Source organism: Peromyscus eremicus, chromosome 1 (assembly GCF_949786415.1).
Source record: "Peromyscus eremicus chromosome 1, PerEre_H2_v1, whole genome shotgun sequence".
Classification (NCBI taxonomy): domain Eukaryota; kingdom Metazoa; phylum Chordata; class Mammalia; order Rodentia; family Cricetidae; genus Peromyscus; species Peromyscus eremicus.
The window spans coordinates 117,441,704-117,455,512 of record NC_081416.1 but is presented as its reverse complement, the minus strand read 5'-3'; the positions used below and the strand labels follow the sequence as shown (position 1 = coordinate 117,455,512).

General features: G+C 49.7%; 1 protein-coding gene across 3 annotated transcripts in view; it reads left to right on the top strand.

Moving 5' to 3' along the window:
- Positions 1-2,017: 2,017 nt before the first annotated feature.
- Positions 2,018-13,809, top strand: part of Zscan2 (zinc finger and SCAN domain containing 2) — a 37,938-nt gene continuing 26,146 nt past the window's right edge. For 2 of the 3 annotated variants that reach the window (XM_059272369.1, XM_059272367.1), the window contains exons 1-2: positions 2,018-2,614; positions 4,024-4,531. In XM_059272369.1, coding sequence (XP_059128352.1) covers positions 4,126-4,531 — 406 coding nt within the window. In that variant the 5' untranslated portion in view covers positions 2,018-2,614; positions 4,024-4,125. Of the gene's footprint in view, positions 2,615-4,020; positions 4,532-13,809 lie in introns of all 3 variants that reach the window. The other variant, XM_059272368.1, reaches the window with a different exon arrangement.

Below are 13,809 nucleotides of genomic sequence, written 5' to 3'. Positions count from 1 at the left end.
TCTCTGCCTAGCTATTGGCTATTTAGCTGTTTATTGAACCAATCAGAGTGACATAACTTACACAGTGTAATCAAATATCTTGAAGCATTTACCCTCTCTTTAAAGACTTTATTATCTTTAAACTATTCTTTTCTATCACTGTCTATTTTTAAACCATTTTTTACTGTATATGTTTAAAAGTTGTCTCAGTCTGGACCACTTTACTGTGCACCTGCAGTGTTCTCTGGCCATAAGACAAACCTAAATGGCCATGCCAGCCATTTGGTGTCTGGCTCCACCCACCTCGGTTCCTTGAGTGCCTAGCCTCATGCAGGTGTTTACTGTCCCAGCTCGGAAAGCTGTTGTGTCCATGACGCAGCAGGCATTTTTACCTAGCACACCAGCTACTCAAGAGCTCTGCTACATAGCAGGGCCTCTTAAAAGAGCCATGCCTCTGTTTGCTGAGCCTACCTGAGAGAAAAAAGACTGCTTTCTCAGGCTCTATGTGGATATTCAAGCCCCACATTGGGCGCCATATATAGTAAGTCTTTCTCTATTACAACAGCCAGCTCCCAAATAATGACACGGAGACTTCTTATTAATTATGAAAGCTCAGCCTATAGCTTAGGCTTGTTCCTAACTAGCCCTTACAACTTAAATTAACCCATTCATATTAATCTATGGTCTATCACATGGCATTACCTCTCTTCCATCTTACATGTCCTCTTTCCTTTCTGTGTCTTCTGGTGTCTCCTGTGTCCCTAGATTCTTCTCTTCCTTTTTCTCCCTGGAAATCCCACTTATACCTCCTGCCTAGGTATTGGCCATTCAGCTTTTTATTACACCAATCACAGCACATATATCTTCACACATTGTACAAATATCCCACAACATGGAGGTGCTGCTATGACACCAAGGGAACCATGGAAACACCAAGGTAGTAGCTACATTCCTATTCCCACCCATCCAATGAGAACACCAACAAGCTAGCCTATTATAGCTTAAGTACTACAATAGAAACTTTATACAGCTGTGTTAGGAGTAGGGATGACCGAGGCAGGTGATGCTAGTGTTATGGAGAGGTCCACACTTTCCTCTGGTCTCTACATCAGCAACAGTCTTTGTCTTGTGGTCTCAAAAGAGAAAAATTCAGATATAGGCATAAAGAACATAGAGTAAAGCAGTCAAAAGTTTTTTTGTATGCATTAGTATTTTGCCTGCATGTATGTACACGCACCATGTGCATGCCTGGTGTCTAGGATGGTCAGAAGAGGGCTTTTGAATCCCCTGGAACCAGACCTACAAACTGTTGTGAGCTGCAAGGTGGGTGTTGGGAATGGAACTAGGGTTTTCCTCAAGAGCATCAAGTGCTCTTAACCACTGTGCCATCTTTATAGCCCCGAAGTCAAGAGTTTTAACTAGAGCAAGTAAGGAAGTAAAAGTATACTCTGGGAAAACAATTGGCTGTATCCTGGCAGAAGAGGGGTTTAGATTTGTCCTTTATCTGTTATCTCCTCCCTGTGTCTCCCTCACAGAGGGTACTAAAAGAAAGTGGCATGCTTTTTCTTGGAAGCTTGTTTTACCCACTCTAAATAAACATTTAAGATGCAAGAATATGTCTAGGGATTTACGTACCCTTGAAGTTGAAAAGTTTACTATGGGAAAAGTAGTAGAACTCTATGTATGATCCCTTATCCAGAAAGCCCCCGAAGCCTGTTTAAGCTGAGCCAACTAGTAGACCATGCTATCTATTGTTCTTTACATCCTTTTTGGGGGGCCCTGAGCTGACCCATCTGGAGAGACCACTATCGCCTATTGTTCTTTAGGTCCTGTTTTAGGGGGCCTAGTTGGTCATAACCTCCTGCCTAACACTGTGGCAGGCTCTAGGGAGAAGGCTATAGAAGAGTAGCAGTTCAAAGCAGAGAGAGCAGGGCGGGGCTTTCATGCAGACGCAGGAATACCACGTGTGAAAACAAAGGGGTGTGCAACACCCGTGCCTGTGTGTAGCTGCCAACTGCGGGGCGAAGTGCGGGCTTGGGCCATGAGGAACTTTACCTGCGCAGATTTCTTCCCTGCTCAGTCAGCGTTTGGTTGTGGAAGGCCCAACAATATCATTTGCCACACAATTTTCCGCTGAAAAAGACTGATAAATCCACCCAGCTTTCATTTTTTTTTTTTAAATAGACAAATACACGCAGGCTTTAGAGAACTGAAGTTATCTGTCTCATGTAAGAGCCTTGGGCAGCACTAGAAAGCAGACGCTAGGCTGCGGATTTTCTCTGCCTCTGATCCTGAGGCATTGCCTAGGGCTATCAAATCCTGGGTAAACACTAGTACAGTGTTTGGCTTGTACCTGAGTAGACTACATGTCCCACAATGCCTCGGGCCAAGCTCCCCACCCACTACCCAGCTGGACGCTGCCTCCACCAGTAGCGGAGCGGAGTTTCCAGGGACTGTCCTGAGCAGCCAATGAGCGTGGCGGTGGGCGGGCCTCTCCCGTCCATTGTTCTCCGTACCCCATGGGCTTGAGCTGCGGTGAATCCAGAGGGGCCGGGCCGGGCCGAGGGGCGCTTTTGCTCGCGGAGCGACTAGGAGAACAGGATCTGGTCCCCGGAGAGGCGAGCCTGAGAGGCAGGTCCGGAGCCGCGCGCCCCGTGGGGAACAGCCAGAGAGACGAGCGAGTAACGGGCCTGGAGCCAGCTGAGGGCAGCTTGGGGGAGGGGCGTCGGTGTGGGCGTCTGGCGGGCCGGGGGCTCCGCGCTGAGCTCTGCGCCCCGGCTGCTCCGGGCCCGCGGAGTTCCGCTCTCGCCAGAGCTCCGCACACACGCAGCCCAGGAGCGCAGCTCTACACTGGGAAGGGATGCTCGACGACATCCCGCCGAGCCTCCTCCTTGGTCCAGATGGGGAAACTGAGATTCCGAGGGGGCGTGTCGTCTCCCGGTTTAGCAAATGGGCTGTCTAGGTTCAGTGTACCGGTGCTGCCCGGGAAGAATTCCGATGTGTTTGTTTTTCCCGTAGTCGTTCGGACAAATGGACATTAGGAGCATCAGTTTTGTTGTTGTTTTATTGCTGTTCTGTTCTTACTTTTGCTATTTTTCATGGGGGTGGGAAGGCATGTTATCTGAATCTATGGTGTAATGATTTTTAAAAATAAATATCCATTGCTTCCATAATATTTAAATAGTTTTTAATTCCACTGCTCTTAATATTTTGTAGAGTTGCTGTTCAGCCCCCCCCCCCAATGTATCCCCATGTATGTTCATTTTAAAAGGGAATTGGGAAATCCTGGGTGATGGGACATGGTAGTATCTCAGTACTCAGGAGACAGGGCAGGAAGATCAGGAGTTCAAGGCCACCTGGGCTACATAGCTCAGAAACAGAAACAAACAGAATGTCTGTACTGAATCTGCAGTGACTTTTTCTTGTTACTATCCCCAAACAGTACAATATAACAACTGTTTACACAGTATTTACCCTGTATATGTTGTCTAGAGATGATGGAAAGTATATAATACATCATTTTATATAGGGGGTTTGAGAATTCACAGATTCTGGAATCTGTGCGATTCCTGGAACCAGTTCCTTGAGGATATAACCTCCTTTGAAATACAGCGGTAATGCCTGCTCCTGGTGAAGTGGGGAGCACATTGACATATGTTCCATTGCCAATCATTAAGATGTCCATTATGATAAGGATGAGTGTTATTGTCTGTTTATTAAGTGGTCACTGAGGTTGAATGACTAACCTCTTTGTTAGATGAGGGTCCCTTGCTCCGCAGGAAGTCTGAACTGACTTAGGGCAGGAAACGTCAGTTCTGTTTCCTTCACCCCAGAACGACGCATCCTTTGGTCTTCTGAAAAGAACAATGCTGTGTTATTATTTGTGTGTGTACGTGTATGAGCTGTGTCTTTTGCTGTGGTCACCGTGTCCAGGAGTAAGGCAGCAAGCCTCTGATGGTTTTGAATAGGAGGGGGCCGCTGGGCGTGAGGTGGCTTAGGATGGTGTGCTTAGTGAATCTGGTTCTCTGTCTTGTTTCTCAGCAGTGTTTCTTGTTGAGATCGGAGGAAGGAGTTGCCTTCTCAGAGAGCCTGCCCGGAGACAGATGCCAGGCTTGAAGCCTGAGTGATCATCCAGGAAGTTGGACAATGGCAGCTGAAGAGCCAGCGGTGACCACTCCCCTCGGCCCTCTGGTTCAGGTACCTCCAGAAGAGGAAGATGAACAGGCCAAGGTCACCACTATGATCCTGGAGGAGGACTCGTGGGTGCAGGAAGCAGTGCTGCAGGAGGATGGCCCCGAGTCGGAGCCCTTTCCCCACAGTGCTGGAAAGGGCAGCCCCCAGGAGGAGGGTGCAGCCGAGGGACCTCAGGGGGCGCTTGTCCGATTTCGGGAGCTCTGTCGGCGCTGGCTGAGGCCAGAGGTACACACTAAGGAGCAGATGTTAACTGTGCTGCCAAGGGAAATCCAGGCCTGGCTGAGAGAGCACCGGCCTGAGAACAACGAGGAGGCTGTGGCCCTGGTGGAAGACTTGACCCAGACTTTTCGGAACAGTGGTAAGCTGCAGAACCACAGAGGGAGAGGGTGGGAGCCTCCGGAGGTGGAGTAGTGTCATGTTTGTGCAGGAGCGAGTGTCTTCACAGAGTAGGAGGTGGCACTTGTCTCTCCCTACTCTGTCTGTGGCACTCAGCAAGGCCATGGCTCTTCATGCCCTCACTGTGTGCAGTGGCAGCTCCAGGATTTCAGTATGAGGGCCTTGGAGGGCTGTTCTTGGAGCTCCACTTTCACACTAAACACAGCCTTGACTTGTTTATTCAGGAGGCTGGGAAGTTGAGGGAGGTCATGGGGGGGTCTGGGATAAAGTTCAATAAAATGCCTGCTTTTATTGAACAAAAGGAAGCTATTTTTGTACTTGTGATTTTTAATTTCCCTTGCTATAGAGAGAAAGCGGTGTGGGGGGGGGGGTCTCATTATGTAGACCAGGCTGGCTTCAGATGTACAGAGATCTGCCTGCCTCTGCTTCAAGAATATGACATTCTTCCCTTAAGATTAAGGAACAGAAAATTTCATTGCTTTGCAGGTATAAGCATAAAAATGACCTCTGTAATCCACCCCTTGGTCTTTTCAGTTGGTTGTAATCATTCAGATAGTTCCAGCAATTAGGGGGGGAAAATGTAATTTTTTCAAAGTGGTCATTGTATGAAATCATGATAAATAAGTAAACTGTCTGGGCTTCCTTATTATATAACGTTATCGTAGACCCTTAAAAGAGTAATTAATGGGCCTGGCAGTGGTGGCGCACACCTTTAATCCCAGCACTCAGGAGGCAGAGCCAGGCGGATCTCTGTGAGTTCGAGGCCAGCCTGGTCTACAGAGCAAGTTCCAGGACAGCCACCAAAACTACACAGAGAAACCCTGTCTCGAGAAAATAATAATAATAATAATAATAATTAATGGCCAGGCATGGAGGGGCACACCTGTTATCTTAGTACTCAGAATTGAGGCAGGAGGATTGCAAGCTACGTCTCTGTATATAGAATATATCCCATCTGGAGAGAAAAAAAAGGTAATTCCAGACAAGCTCTTTATGATGGTTACTATAGTTGTCTGCTTTGTTAGTAATAAGTTCTGGATCCTTCTTCCATTTAGGTATTCTGTTTGCATTTGGCCCTGGGCTGTAAACCGTACTCATTTGGTTACCAGTTATTTACTTCAGTTCTGCCTTTGCCCTGGGACCACTTCAGGACCCATAGGATGTGGCTGCTTTGTGCTGAAGTACTTCAGGAGTTAGAAAGGTGTGTGGAGAGACCAGGCCAGATCAGGGACAGGTGCGTGGAAGACGTGGACTGTGAGTAGGAGTTTTCAGAACAGAGTGTGGAAAGTCACAGGGCCCGGAGGAAGCTGTGACAGCTGGGAGCAGCTGTGTTCAGCCAAGCCTCTGAAGTGGGAGAGCCGCGGAAGGAGGCTCCTTCAGATGACAGTGAGGCAGGCTTGCTGATTGGGATGGAAAGTGTGTTTTCAGGAAGTGGTGGGAGTTGGGGGAAGGGAGGATGGAGTTTTGAATTTAATGTCATTGGCCTCTGCAGGTTCTTCAACCAGGGCCTGTGGGACATGAGAGGAAGCTGAGTTTGGCAACAGGATGTAGGTTTGATTAGATTGGGGAGAGGCTAGAGGCTGGTGAGCAGCTAGGAAGTAGCCTGGTCATGGGATGTTCAATGGTGGGAGTCAGGCCAGGGTGGAGACTGTGGGATGTACAGTGACGGGAGTCGGGAGGAGGTGGAGACTGTGGGATGTGTAGTGACAGGAGTCGGGAGGAGGTGGAGACTGTGAATGTGCAGTGACTGGAGTCAGGAGGAGGTGGAGACTGTGGATGTGCAGTGACGGGGGTCAGGAGGTGGTGGAGACTGTGGATGTGCAGTGACGGGAGTCGGGAGGAGGTGGAGACTGTGGATGTGCAGTGACGGGAGTCAGGAGGAGGTAGAGACTGTGGATGTGCAGTGACGGGAGTCAGGAGGTGGTAGAGACTGTGGGATGTGCAGTGACGGGGGTCAGGAGGAGGTGGAGACTGTGGATGTGCAGTGACTGGAGTCAGGAGGAGGTGGAGACTGGATGTGCAGTGACGGGAGTCGGGAGGAGGTAGAGACTGTGGGATGTGCAGTGACTGGAGTCGGGAGGAGGTAGAGACTGTGGGATGTGCAGTGACTGGAGTCAGGAGGAGGTGGAGACTGTGGATGTGCAGTGACGGGAGTCGGGAGGAGGTGGAGACTGTGGAATGTGCAGTGACGGGGGTCGGGAGGAGGTGGAGACTGTGGGGTGTGCAGTGACGGGAGTCAGGAGGAGGTGGAGACTGTGGATGTGCAGAGACGGGAGTCAGGAGGTGGAGACTGTGGGATGAGCAGTGACGGGAGTCGGGAGGAGGTGGAGACTGTGGATGTGCAGTGACGGGAGTCAGGAGGAGGTAGAGACTGTGGGATGTGCAGTGACGGGAGTCGGGAGGAGGTAGAGACTGTGGGATGTGCAGTGACGGGAGTCAGGAGGAGGTGGAGACTGTGGATGTGCAGTGACTGGAGTCAGGAGGAGGTGGAGACTGGATGTGCAGTGACGGGAGTCGGGAGGAGGTAGAGACTGTGGGATGTGCAGTGACTGGAGTCGGGAGGAGGTAGAGACTGTGGGATGTGCAGTGACTGGAGTCAGGAGGAGGTGGAGACTGTGGATGTGCAGTGACGGGAGTCGGGAGGAGGTGGAGACTGTGGAATGTGCAGTGACGGGGGTCGGGAGGAGGTGGAGACTGTGGGGTGTGCAGTGACGGGAGTCGGGAGGAGGTGGAGACTGTGGATGTGCAGAGACGGGAGTCAGGAGGTGGAGACTGTGGGATGTGCAGTGACGGGAGTCGGGAGGAGGTGGAGACTGTGGATGTGCAGTGACGGGAGTCAGGAGGAGGAGATTGTGGGATGTGCAGTGACGGGAGTCGGGAGGAGGTGGAGACTGTGGGATGTGCAGTGACGGGAGTCGGGAGGAGGTGGAGACTGTGGATGTGCAGAGACGGAAGTCAGGAGGTGGAGACTGTGGATGTGCAGTGACGGGAGTCGGGAGGAGGTGGAGACTGTGGGATGTGCAGTGACGGGAGTCGGGAGGAGGTGGAGACTGTGGGATGTGCAGTGACGGGGGTCAGGAGGAGGTGGAGACTGTGGATGTGCAGTGACTGGAGTCAGGAGGAGGTGGAGACTGGATGTGCAGTGACGGGAGTCGGGAGGAGGTGGAGACTGTGGGATGTGTAGTGACGGGGGTCAGGAGGAGGTGGAGACTGTGGATGTGCAGTGACGGGAGTCGGGAGGTGGAGACTGTGGGATGTGCAGTGACGGGAGTCGGGAGGAGGTAGAGACTGTGGGATGTGCAGTGACTGGAGTCGGGAGGAGGTGGAGACTGTGGGATGTGCAGTGACGGGGGTCAGGAGGAGGTAGAGACTGTGGAATGTGCAGTGACGGGAGTCGGGAGGAGGTGGAGACTGTGGGATGTGCAGTGACGGGAGTCAGGAGGAGGTGGAGACTGGAATGTGCAGTGACGGGGGTCAGGAGGAGGTGGAGACTGTGGATGTGCAGTGACGGGAGTCGGGAGGAGGTGGAGACTGTGGATGTGCAGTGACGGGAGTCAGGAGGTGGAGACTGTGGAATGTGCAGTGACGGGAGTCGGGAGGAGGTGGAGACTGTGGGATGTGTAGTGACGGGGGTCAGGAGGAGGTGGAGACTGTGGATGTGCAGTGACGGGAGTCGGGAGGTGGAGACTGTGGGATGTGCAGTGATGGGAGTCAGGAGGAGGTGGAGACTGTGGATGTGCAGTGACAGGAGTCGGGAGGAGGTGGAGACTGTGGAATGTGCAGTGACGGGGGTCGGGAGGAGGTTGAGACTGTGGGGTGTGCAGTGACGGGAGTCGGGAGGAGGTGGAGACTGTGGGGTGTGCAGTGACGGGAGTCGGGAGGAGGTGGAGACTGTGGATGTGCAGAGACAGGAGTCAGGAGGTGGAGACTGTGGGATGTGCAGTGACGGGAGTCGGAAGGAGGTGGAGACTGTGGATGTGCAGTGACGGGAGTCAGGAGGAGGAGGAGACTGTGGGATGTGCAGTAACGGGAATCGGGAGGAGGTGGAGAGACAGTGGTGATTGCGGACACGATTGGACACGACATGTGAGAAAGCAGTAGTCATACAATAGCATTTTTGGAATTTTTTCTTCAGGCCCACAGTCTGCTTAGCATCTCATGTATAAAACTTGTGTAAATGGCCACCATTTTGGAAGATAGGTGGATTATTGTGACCAGATGTGTAGGGTGACCCACTTTAAGTTCATGCAGCTGGTATGAGGGGAAACCAAGACCCATATTCTCAATGATGTCATCACAGCAATGGTCCTGAGGATTCCTAGTGAGGCGCGGAAGGAGGAGATTCCGGAAAGGACTAAGGCAGTAACTCATGCCTTCCAGTCTAGTGGACTCAGCAACTGGGAAGGAAAGGATGAGGAGAAGGTAGTTTAGGGCGGATGGTGTGACAGTAACCAAGGACTGAGAGACAGGGACAAGTCTGTCCTCGGAAAAAAGGTCCTGATTTTGAGGACTGACTGTGGCCAGCCCTGCACCGAGCACCTTATGGCCCTTGTACTGAGGGTCTTGGGAGGTGAGTGGGATGTCCCTTGACACATAGGTTGCTCAACAAGTTCACTCTGCTGTCAGTTGGTGGAGCCAGGATTCAAACTCAGGTCTGTTTGCTTCTGCGTGAGTTTCACGGATCCTAAGTTTTCTTTGAAGTGAAGTATTTTAATTTCTTTAGCTTTGACAGATAACTTCTTTAGCAGTGTGCTTGAGAGCAAGCCTACGGTCTGGATGGTGCCAGACAAGAACTATATCACTGAGATACACTTACAGCCTAGTAGCTTTTATTTGATTAATTAATCTTTGAAACAGGATTCTGTGTATTCCAAGCTGGTCTAAAGTTGGTTTTTCAAGACAGCATTTCTCAGTGTAGCTTTGGAGCCTGTCCAACTCACACAGTAGCCCAGGCTGGCCTCAAACTTACAGAGATCCGCCTGACTCTGCCTCCTGAGTGCTGGGATTAAAGGTGTGCACCACCACCACCCTGCTACTCATTTATTTTTATGTGGGTGTTTTCCCTGTGTGCGTGTCTGTGTACTTTGTATGTGCCTGGTGCCCTCAGAGGTCAGAAGAGGGCATCAGATCTCCTGGTACTGGATTTACAGACCATTCTTGAGCTAACAAGGAGGTGCTGGGAATTGAACCCTGGTCCTCTGGAAGAGCAGCCAGTGCTCTAGCTGCTGAGCCATCTCCAGCCCACCTTGACCTTCTGACCCTCCTGCTTCCACCTGTGGGACTGTAGATGTACATACATCTGTAGTTTAGTTTGTGTGGCCCTGGAGAGTCAGACCACTCCACCAACTGAGCGACATCTTTAGTCTGTCTGGTTTTTGAGACAAGGTCTCACATTGTAGTCTAGGTTGGCCTCAAGCTCATGGTAATCCTCCTGCCTCAGTCTCCTGAAATCTGGGATTACAGGATATGCTACCACATTCAGCTTAGTTTTATTATTTGTACAAGGGAGAAGAAAGAAAAGAAACCCATCCCATTTTAGACTTCACTTTGCCTTCAGGATTTCCAAGGTATCACAGAAGTGTGGGCTGAGGAGAGGTCTGTCTGGGGAAGTCACAGACTGATGCCATTTCTCGGCCTGTACCTGAGATGATCGCAGCCCTCGCCGTTGGTCATCTAAGATGGGAGATTCCCCCAGAGGGACCAGGCTCACTCCTGACTTCTGCCTTTAAGATGATCTCTGGTGGGCGGGGCGGTGGGCGGGGCGGTGGCGGCCTGCGCCTTTGATCCCCGCAGAGGCAGGCCAGCCTGGGCTACAACAGAGAAACCCGCTTCTTTGTTTGTTTGTTTGTTTGTTTTTCCGGGGAGGGGATTATCTCTGCTGGTCTTTGTTGGATAACACCTTGTGCCCTTCTTCCTCATAGGTGCTCACAGGAATCTGCACTTTCTTGTTCCTTCTCAAACGTTGACTTCACCTGATACCTGCCTGCCTCTATTCTGTGTAAGATTAAGGTCTTAGGGTGTATTTACCCAGGAAAGGGCATTCAAGGCCTGGTTAGTCCTTGTTTAATATTTGACTAAGAGGCACCTCTGGCTGTTCACGGTTAAAGTGTCCTGTAATTCCAGTTACAACCATCCCTCTAGTAATAGTTTACGTGTAAAGCTCATTTCTATTTGTCTGTGTTCTCTGTGGCTGTTTTAATACTATTCCAAGTCCTAAATGAGATTTCTTGGCTGAATTTTTGCAGTCTCCTCTAAACTAAACCTACTTGTAGCCATTTCCCCTCATCTGAGCTCCTGCACATCTCCCAGAGCAGTCTGCTTGAAGCTCCACAAGCTTTTGCCAGAACAAGTGACCTCCTCCTCCTCCTCCTTCAGGGCGTTTGCCGTCTCTTTCTCTTTGCATTTTCGTTACTTGCTGGCTTTTCGTTTTGAGATTAGGCCTTACTATATATTCTGTCTAGCCCAGGCTGACCTTGAACTCCTCATCCTCCTGCCTCAGTCTTTTGACTTTTTTAACCAATCTTGTTTTTGTTGTTGTTTTATTTATATAAATACTCTTATTTCTTTTAGGAACTTAATGAAAGTCCCAAAGGCCAGGGACCTTGTCCTCTTTTCTTCCTGCTCTTTCTGGGTTCTCTCTCACAGTGAGAACTCTTTGAGTATTGCTGGGATGAATAAAGGAAACTGTGTTTTGTTTTTTTCAAGACAGGGTTTCTCTGTGTAACAGCCTTGGCTGTCCTGGAACTCACTCTGTAGACCAGGCTGGCCTTGAACTCAGAGATCTGCTTGCCTCTGCCTCCTAAGTGCTGGGATTATAGGTGTGTGCCACCATGCCCAGCCATGAATAAAGGAAACTTTTGCCATTGAAAGTTGAGAGACCTCTGCTTCAAGGAGACAGACAGGTGGCTAGCTCTTCCAAAGTCCATCAAGGAGACAGACAGACGGGTGGCTAGCTCTTTCCAGACCCTTCTATTCCGGAAACAAGGAACTGAACATCTGCACCTCCTGCATTCCTCCCCCAAGCCCAGAGTCTCTCATAGCCCAGGATGGTCTCATACTCTGTGACTGTGAGGGTGACCTTGAACTTCTGATCTTCCTGCCTTTGCCTCCCTAGAGCTGAGATCATAGGTGTGTGCCACCATGCCCGGTATACAGTGCTGGGGACCAAACCCTGGGCTTGGTCCCATACTAGGCAAGTACTCCGAGCTGCATCTTTAGCCTCAGCATCTGCCTTTAAAAACTGAGATTTACCCTTTTGTTTGTTTTGTTGTTTGTTTTTCAAGACAGGGTTTCTCTATGTGGCCTTGGCTATCCCGGAACTCACTTTGTAGACCAGGCTGGCCTTTAACTCAGAGATGCCTCTGCCTCCCAGTGCTGGGATTAAAGGTGTGTGCCACCACTATCTGGTTAGGCTCTGATTTTAAAGATGAGTTTTTATTTTCAATTATATATATATATATATATAATATATATAGGCATGTGTGTTTATGCAGAGGTGTGTATATATGAGTGCAGATGCCCATGGAGGCCAGAAGACTATGGAATTACAGGTGTTTGTGAGCCTCCTGACATGGGTGCTGGGAACCCAACTTAGGTCTATTGCAACAGTATGAGCTCTTAACCACCGAGCTATGTAGCTAGAGTTTTCCTGCCTGGCCCACAGTCAGGGCAAATCTCTTTCACCTGCCAGTCCCACAGCCTCTCAGACCCGACCAAGTAAACACAGAGACTTATATTGCTTTCAAACTGTATGGCCGTGGCAGGCTTCTTGCTAACTGTTCTTATGTCTTAAATTAATCCATTTCCTTTAATCTATACCTTGCCACATGGCTCGTGGCTTACCGGCATCTTCACAAGCTGTTTCTCATCGTGGCAGCTGGCAGTGTCTCTCTGACTCAGCCTTCCACTTCCCAGCTTTATTCTCCTCCTTGCCCCGCCTATACTTCCTGCCTAGCCAACGGCCAATCAGTGTTTTATTGATTAATTAGCAACACATTTGCCATACATCCCACAGCAGAGCTATCTTTCCAACCCCTAAGCTTTGATTTTGTAAAACAAAATGAGGTCAGGTCCAAACCTGGAAAGCATAGCCAGGATTTCTAAGTCTTCGAAGGAGGATTGGCAGGACATCATTTAGATCTAGGGAAATACTCAGGCCAATGGGCAAGTTAGGCAGCTTAGCTTCATGAAGGGACTCTCATTCATATTCAGGAGACCCAGTGAGTATGTAATATGTATCAATAAAGATATTTTAAAGCAGCATACTTCTCACATTACAGAGACTCAAGGAGATGGTCCCAAGTGTCCTAAGTAGAAATTTGTTGGGTAGCCCTTTCACCTGGTGTGATCCAAACCAGCCACAGGTGTGCGACAACAGCATTTACCTGAATAGACAAGGATGGAGTTGAAATCTGAGTTATGGAGAATTTGCTTTGGTTGTGGGAGGCCAGTGAAAACCTCTCAAGCTGAAGAGCTGGCTCTGTTGTGGGTTCCAGTGTTCTTTGATGGAAAATGAGATTGGGAGACTGAATGATCAAATCTCAGAATAAAAGGCTGAGGAGACGGTCCAGCAGTTAAGAGCACTTACTGCTCTTGCAAAGGACCCAACTTTGGTTACCAATACCCAGATAACAGTTTACAACAACCCATAACTCCAGTTCTAGGGGATCTGATGCCCTCTTGGCTGCCCTGGGAAACAAGTATGCACATGGTGCACATTTATACATGCAGGAAAATGCTCATAGAATAAAAAAATCAAAGGATGAAATCACTGCTTCAGTGGGAGACTATCTCTCAAGTGGCTTGTGGGTTACATGAGATTGACTACATTGTCCTTGTTGGATGGCTGTGTTTTCAGTCCACTACAGACCTATCAAAAGGCCACTTATACAAAGCAGAAGTTAACTCCTGTACCTGGTTATAGATTATTGATGTAAAAAACAGAGTGCTTGTGTGTGTGTATGATTTGCTTTTCGGTGGGGGGGGGAGCGCGGGGGCCTGCTTTTCGAGACAGGGTTTCTCTGTATAACCCTGGCTGTCCTGGAACTCACTCTGTAGACCAAGCTGGCCTCAAACTCAGAGATTCACCACCCTCTGCCTCCTGAGTCCTAGGATTAAAGGTATGGGTCACCACTGCCCGGTGTGTGTGTGTGTGTTTCCTCCTTGAATGCTTTGGGGAATGAGACTCAGGTTTTCCAGAAAAAAACCTGAGTTAAAAATATTTGTCTTTTTGGGGCTGGA